General features: G+C 37.5%; 1 protein-coding gene across 1 annotated transcript in view; it reads right to left on the bottom strand.

Moving 5' to 3' along the window:
* Positions 1–249: 249 nt before the first annotated feature.
* The window catches only part of LOC118743331, a 58817-nt gene continuing 51071 nt past the window's right edge, over positions 250–7995 (bottom strand). The window contains exons 3-7 of the mRNA XM_036475930.1: positions 4440–4551; positions 3533–3786; positions 1588–1726; positions 574–728; positions 250–481 (exon numbers count right to left, since the gene is read on the bottom strand). Coding sequence (XP_036331823.1) covers positions 366–481; positions 574–728; positions 1588–1726; positions 3533–3786; positions 4440–4551 — 776 coding nt within the window. The 3' untranslated portion in view covers positions 250–365. The remainder of the gene's footprint in view (positions 482–573; positions 729–1587; positions 1727–3532; positions 3787–4439; positions 4552–7995) is intronic.

Below are 7995 nucleotides of genomic sequence, written 5' to 3'. Positions count from 1 at the left end.
CTTAATTAGACGCATAATTACTTTGAGTAATGCTGCGATTTTCCCCCAAAACTTAATGAGATTTAATGTTTAACAAACAATATCAGCCATTTACAAATGAGAAAGAAGCTACCAACAATAAGAGAGACAACAAGCAATTTGAATAAAAACTATTTACAAAAATTCAAATAGAAGCCAATTCGCAAGAGCATAACAATAAATATATTAATTCTAAGACTAAAATAAAAAAGTCAGCATCGAATCGAAGAATTTTTGAAAAATCAAATACATAAATTAGAAGTCGCTTAGTTTAGAATGTTGAGCATTTCTTTTTTCTTTTTTTTAATATAAATTGAAACAAGTGAATTCGAGAATATTCACTTTTACTACAGATTGGTGGTTAGACCGACAACGTAGGATATCCAATCTACCGTATAAGGTACACGATGATAGATGCCCGGCTGGCCGCGCGAGGCGCACGAGTAGCCAGCTGAAACCACGCCTGCGAAGAGAAAGAAAAATATATGCAAATTAATTAGAATTTCGTTTTTGTAAAATAGCAGTCATTTTGTGATTTTCATTTGACTTGCTCACCAATCAAATACCAACGGCCACTCTTCTCATGCATCAGCGGCCCACCAGAGTCACCCTGACAGGAATCTTTGCCTCCATTTCGATAGCCGGCACACATCATTTCCGGGTAAATGACAACATTTATGCCATTTTGACGATGCCAGCGTTCGCAGATGCTGAGATTTAGAAATAGTGTTATTAATAATATTGAAGAAATATTGTTTGTGCTTAATGCAGTTTTATTAAGTAAATTTGGCATTAAATGAAGTCAAGCATATCACCAGCATATTCTTTAACTAATTTGAATTTTTAAACTAAATACATATTTGATGTTTGTTCCCGAGGTAATTATGTAATTGTGCTTTATAAAACAATATTGGGTATGTACATTAGGGTGGTCAAAAAACAGTAAAGTCCGAATTTTAATGTTCTCACCTCCTTCCATATCGGAAAAAATATACCAATATTTTTATTTAGCGGTCGCACAAAATTTTCCTTGTATTTTATAAGGGAAAAAACAACTTTTCATAGAAATGGTATAGAATTCTTGAAAATCAATATTTTTCGATCGGAAAACTCTGGTTCTCTTAAGAAGACTTCCGGTAATGATAACCAATTATTTATTTAACCATTTTTTGATACTAAAGATTTTTTGTTGGTACCCACATTGCATCATCTGGGGGTTTTGGCGGACCTATAAATTATAGTTACTATGAAAAAATGGTAAAAAAAAAACAATTGAATATTATCATGAAGATAAACAGAGTTTTCCGATCGAAAATTATTCATTTTCGAGAATTCTCCACCATTTCTACGAAAAATTGTTTTTTTCACATTAAAATACATGGATAATTTTGACCGCTTTGAGCGACCTCTAAATATTTCTTGATTTAAAAATAAAATAAATTATGGGTATATTTTTTCGGCAAAGAACAATTCCAGAGGGTGAGAGTATAGAAATTCCAAATTTACTTTTTCACCTGCATTTTTTGACCACCCTAATGTACATAAATATGTATGTATTTGTAGACTCACCGATTTTCAATCACCGGCACATCCACCGCCTGCAGCGTTTTTGGCCGCAGTCTTGAGCCAGGATTCAAAGCGCCCCAGCCGGCTGCCCATCCAAATTTTCCAAGAAAGTCCTCATTCTTTTCCGGTAGGCAGATTGGTGCTTAAAAATGCAAATTAAAAGCATTAAAACAAACCAGGTACGTATAAAACCAGGTATATATTTATATGTATATGTTCGGTCGAAGGCTAAAAATTAAATAATTAAGTATCTCATGTCATCTCAGAACGACTTATTACGAAAATGATTCATAGCTCTCCAGACCCCAGATATATACTTTGAAGGCGAAATCTTAACAATACTTTGGTCGTGATGGGTATATCTCCCCCTAAACTTCTACCTATATTTGCTTCAGGCAAACACTGTCCTGATAAAGATCACATGCGGTGATGGCCCAAACAAATATTACAAAAACTCGCAATTATTTTCCCTTGGTGGAGTCTGGAAGATGTAGTGGTGTTTTGGTAAATAGGGAGTCTCATAAAAAAAATCGGGTAAGCCGATTTAAATAATTCAATATTCTTTGGGAATGGTTTATTTAAGAGTTAATGAAATGACTACTAGCAGCTAACAACTTCTGATGAAAATACAATGAAACTTAGGCTTAAGTTGTACATACTGTTGAAACCCAGGCTGATCCCAAAAAAATTAGCAAAACTTTTAGGAGAGTAAGTACTCTGGACCTTTCATTATTCAAGCTAGGTCAGACCGTTTGAGGTACAGCAGTGCGAATCAGCCCAAGCATAGCTTCATCATGACTGTTAGTGCCACGGGGAACAGAATACCGCCGGAGTGTGTACGCGAGCTAGGTGAGCAAAACTAGCTAGATAGAAGTGCACGTGCAAGACGTGTAAGACGAGTAAGACCAGTAAAATTTACGAGAACAGAATGAATATGTGCAAGTTTAGCACCTCGAGTGAGTGGTGAAAGTCGAGTGAGTCGAGCAATCACTCCAGTCTGAGGGAAGCTGTCTAAGATTAGTTGACAGTGCAGGACAAGAGTGTGCTCAGGAGCAAGATGAGTAAGAGGAGCGAGATGAGCATGACGAGCAGAATGAATGAGATGGTGAAGTTGTCTCCGGGAAGTAAGGACGACGTGTGATAAAATCGAGCTAGTTGAGAAATTCGAGCATATGCGGGTCTGGCGAGTTGAGCAATTCGGGTGAGTCGAGCAGGTCGAGCAAGTCTGGCGGGTGAGCATTACTCCGCATATGTACGAAAGGTCAGTTGGTACGGCCTTTCGGGGCGTATCGTGGTGGCTATGGTAACACCAAAACGAGGGTAGAGCCAGTAATGGTTCAATGGAGAGTTGCATTATAACCGGGTGTCTGGACGCAAAGAACGGAAGAGGTTTAGGTAGGCCTTGAACCCTACCAAGGTTGTTAGTGTGTCCATTCCGCACAGCCAATTGGTAGCGAAATTCTTGCATTTCGGGGCGCTTATCATCGCATTGAGTGGATACGTTGTGCTCTTGAGCACCGTGAGGAAAGGTCATCTTCGACGACAGGTACTCACGTTAAATCTCACACACACCTGCTCTTGTACCTAAATTACTCTGATTCAAATTATTCCGAGAGGGCCGAGATAGAAGTCCAGCATTCTTTGCCAGTTTCGATTCCATGATGAATGATCCCAAAAGCCTGGTTGCCGCTTGGCGGTAAGAATGAATGCCTCTGACTTTTTTACAAGTGGCGCCCACGTCTGCTTGAATCGCGATGAAGAAAAGTAGAAGTTCTAACTTGGGATCCACGGATATTTTCTGAAAAAACACCGCTAATCCAATTTTATCATTTAACCTCGACAAACCCCTGAATATGTTTACTAGACTACCGTCCTAGAAGCTGCCATTCTCCATTGTAATAATCACCCTTATGGGTGCATATGTATGTAAACACTCTTAGTTACTCACCTATGTGTGGCATAAAATGCACCGGCCGCTCCAACGTCAATACGGACACATCAAATCGATCCGCTTGCGGTGTAAATTTGAAATACGGATGCACATCGATGCGACGCACACCGAACGTATAGGCCGGCAGAGGTTCGACAGCAGAGTTGATTACGTAATCGCCAAGAGTGACGTGAACCTGGCGTGGTGTGGCACGTGCCACACAATGACCGGCGGTAACGACGTGACGACGCGACACCAGTGAACCGCCGCATCTGTGGGAAGATGAACAGAAAAAAGAAAAAAAAATTCGAAAAGAAAATAAAAGAAAGAAAGAAGAAAGAAATAAGTGAGAGATATAAAATAGCGAAGCGCAAATTGGCGTTGTTGCAAAAATTGTGTACAGCTAGAGAGGGAAATAGTGATAGAGAGTGTGCGGTAGCAGGAAATGAATGTTGCGCGTATACGCCAGTGTTGACAAAGTAGTGATTAATTACTAAATAAACTTTAAACTGGTTGGCTTGTTTGCGAATCGTTGCGGAGGTCACGGCACTTGTGGCGTGTTGACAGCGCATAACCAAGATGCATGCCTGGTACATAGCTATATGTGGACAAATGTGCGCCGGTGTTGTTGCAAACAAGTGCGATCTGTGGCAAGGAGCTAAGTTGCGTCGCGTTGAATCGATTATGCAACGGATTGTAAGTTCGTAAAATTTTGTTGACGCTTTCGTATGACATCAACAAACAATAATATTTGTATAGCTAATACGCAAATCACTTTCGTTGTTATGCAACTTGCGGGCCAACTGCCAGCAGCGTAAATTTTTGCCTACACTTCGTCAACACTTAAGACTTTTTATTACTGCCGTTAAACACTTGGTTCCGGCAGCTGCTTTGCAAATAAAATCTTGTTAGCACAAACACTTACCTCGAGGATCCGATACGTATGTACGCCTGCCAAGGAAATGAACCGAAACCGGCATCGTCACCGCCGACTATGCGCCGTTGAGCGGCCTGTTTGGCCAGTGAAATGCCGCAACCTGGAAAATTTTTGAAGAAAATATTAATAAATGTACGTACTTCCGACAAAGATAAGGCAATGAAAATATTAATTTGTGTTGTAGTAATGCAAGCAAACATTCGATAGGAAATTAACGATGCAGACGAGGATAGACTATGTTAGGGATATATTCATTTTTTTTTTTAGCGAGCGGTGAGTGGATGCAAAGTTATGAAAGTGAGCTACATAACGTCACCTGGGTAAAAGATTGTCGTATGTTACGCACGTACGTATGACGCTTACGACAATATTTTGCCGAGACGACGATAAGTGAATGAGAGCAAGATCATTAGTAGCGGAAAATTTTCGCAAACTAGCAATTTGTAATAAGAAAAATCAACGACTAAAAGCTACACAAATAAAACGAGTGCAATTTAAAAGGCAAATTTATGTTGCAAATAAAATTTCAGTTTTTACTCCTTTTCTTCTTACTAAATCGAAAACCACAAATTCGTTTCTATACCACACGTTGCGCCACTCACTGATCTTCCGCAACAAATTGGCAAGCCACAGCCGCAAATGAAGGTTGCAAACCAACTAGACACAAGCAAATGAAACTACGTAGATGCAATTTAGAGGGTTTAGTAACGCGATCGCAGCAAACAAGTAAAGTGATTTAAATTGGCGAAATACGCGGCAGTGGTATTGGAGCGCGCTTTCAATTACTTAGACTTTTACCGATAACAAAATACATACATACGCTAAGCGTACAGCATTTGGTATTGGCATGAATGCCAAATTTTTTTTTAACTAATTACATATTTGCATTGCATACGATTATTATGTGAATCGGGGGCATGCAGCGTACGTACGGGCGAGTGGCTGAACTTAAAATTTAGCTAACATAAAATGTTGTTAATCTTAGGTGGCTAGGTGGAAGGCGCTTGGGTTTGTGAAATGTGGGACGGTTCACTGAGTTTCGAAAGGGGCTATATTTCTGTATATTTTAGTGAAAGGATTTCGTATTTAAATGGCAATTTCGAGTAATGCGTAACATAAATCGATTTTTTTTGTTATTGGCTACTAAATAGTTACTTGCTAAATATTTATGTATAGATAAGTAGTAATTTGTGATTTTACGAGCATATTTTTAGCTTAAATATTTATTATAGTGCAATGCTCTAACCAACTAACTAGCTACATATGTATGTAACTACTCACTAACTAATAATTGCATGCATAGTAAACGATTGTGATTAATATACTTATTTGTTTTGTTTTTTTTTTTTTAATAAATTAGTGTTGTTTTTGTAATAACGAATTATTTTTTGGTGCAGCAAACAAATACGTTTGGTGTGGGTAGCGAAAATCATGCTCATGCACAGCTCGCAATCTAAATTGAAAAAGGTGCTCCCTTCTTTTTTGAGAGAAGTCTGGGTATATAAAATATTTGTTACAAAATTTGACAATATGATGAACATTTCACGACGATTATCAACAAGACAGAAGTGTCAACCAAATTTACACAGCTCTCTTTGTAGCTAACTATATTGTCAAACAATACAAAAAATGCAAATAGAAAATATTTTCAATACGATTTGAATTATTTTCTTCTATGTTTGACACTTCAGTCGCTGTCCAAAAGAGAAAAGTCTCGAAATTACTTCTAGCTTTTTGAATATGCCAGCATTTATTTAGGCTTTTGGCAGTTCAATTGAATACTACGTTTCACTGAGGTAGGTACATTTTTTCTTAAAGCTCCGAACTCATAGAAATCATTGAAACTTTACTTTAATAATTTCTCGAAGACTTGTCATTTCTGAAGGGACTTTTGGTCAGACAAAACGAAGAATCTGCTTATATTTTGATTCCCATGAATAGGTAAAATTCTAATGAATAAGTAATGTAAATGCAATATCGGGAGACGTTAGAAATGTTGATAAAATAGGCCCACCCACCCAGCACATTCACAACAATGTCTTTAATCGCTCGCCATCTCATTCAAATTTTTTTAAATCAAGCCAATCAACAGTATTCTTTTAGCGGGCGGGGGCCAGTAGCGCAGTATACTCATTCGTAATATTTGATAAAATAAATTTTATGAACTTGTTCTTAATATGCTCGATACATAATCCTAGATACCATGCAGCTTCGTGCTTGGTTCCGCACTAGTGGCGCGCCAGTGTGATCTTCTCCTCAGATTGATTGGTTAACGTTAATTAGTTCCAGCGCCTTCTCTACGACTAAAAATTCCGCATAGAAAATGCTATCGTTAAGTAACAATCTACCTTATACCTATCAGTATTCCGCTTAAATCTTAGAAATTGTAATAAAAAAAAAAAATTCCCAAAGAGGCACCAACTTAAGGAATCAGTTTAGGAATTTTGTAAAGCTTATTTGCTTCAAAAATACAACAAGGGCGTAATATTTTGGCTGAGAAACTTTAGTTTTCATGATTCCAACTAATAACATAAAAAATAAACTGGACCTTAATAACGATCTTCATAAGTATAATTTTAGAGTTTTTCTTTGTTTTTGTTTTAACTTGAAGACAACATGAAATTAACTTAATATATATATTTTTCGTTTCTTGTGACCATGCAAATAGATTTCTTGATGCAACGGTAGCAAAAATATGTGTTTTTTTTCAAGTTCATTCCATACTGTTTTCAAATGAAAACCAGAAAGAGGTCAAGACGCCTTTTTTTCAGGAAGTTTTTTTGAAAAAGTTTTTGAACTTTCATAGCATCCTCTTTGATTGGGTTTCTGAGGCCGCTAAATAGGATACTAGTTATTTCATAAGATACAACTATTGTCAACTGGCGTTTCAAAGTACGGCAAGGGGATAGGCATTTTTTAAGCAATTATCACAAGTCTCCTTGAGTTTTTTTAGATAAAAAATTGCTGGAGTTCTCAACTGTGGACGACGTTCCCATGCTTGGCTCACCTAATAATAATACTCTCGTACCAAAAGGTAATCCCTATATCAACTAGCTATCTCTATCCCAACTCTAAATCTGGTCTACCGCTCTCCCTCTGATAAACATATCGTCGGTGATATGATATTAGTACCACTTATATGATCTCTTACTTGCACCGGAATGCATCTGCAAATCCTTATACCCTAATAAACGAATGACAAAACTGTGTGCCTTTGGCTAATGAAGATGAACGATTGCCAGAAGCGATCAAATACAGATAACAGATCTATTAAGCACCTGAGGTAATAAGTGACATAGCACGTTTTGCAGTATCACCGACGATATATGTACGCATGTAGATTTGACAAATAGGGTATTTATTATTTTTATAATTTTTCAGAAGAGCATATCTTCTAGCAAAGATTCCCACTCAATTTATTCAAATCGTCTAATTAAAACTCTTTTATAATTTTCTCATTGATACACAGTTTTCTGGTTACCGAGGCGTATGATGAACCCGTAACTGAGCAACTTTTGCTTTGAACTCCAAAAAACTTAGCTGG

Source organism: Rhagoletis pomonella, unplaced genomic scaffold, assembly GCF_013731165.1.
Source record: "Rhagoletis pomonella isolate Grant_MI unplaced genomic scaffold, Rhpom_1.0 Rhpom_scaffold_00007, whole genome shotgun sequence".
NCBI classification, from domain to species: Eukaryota; Metazoa; Arthropoda; class Insecta; order Diptera; family Tephritidae; genus Rhagoletis; species Rhagoletis pomonella.
The sequence above is the reverse complement of the archived record's forward strand: the minus strand, read 5'-3'. Positions and strand labels throughout refer to the sequence as shown.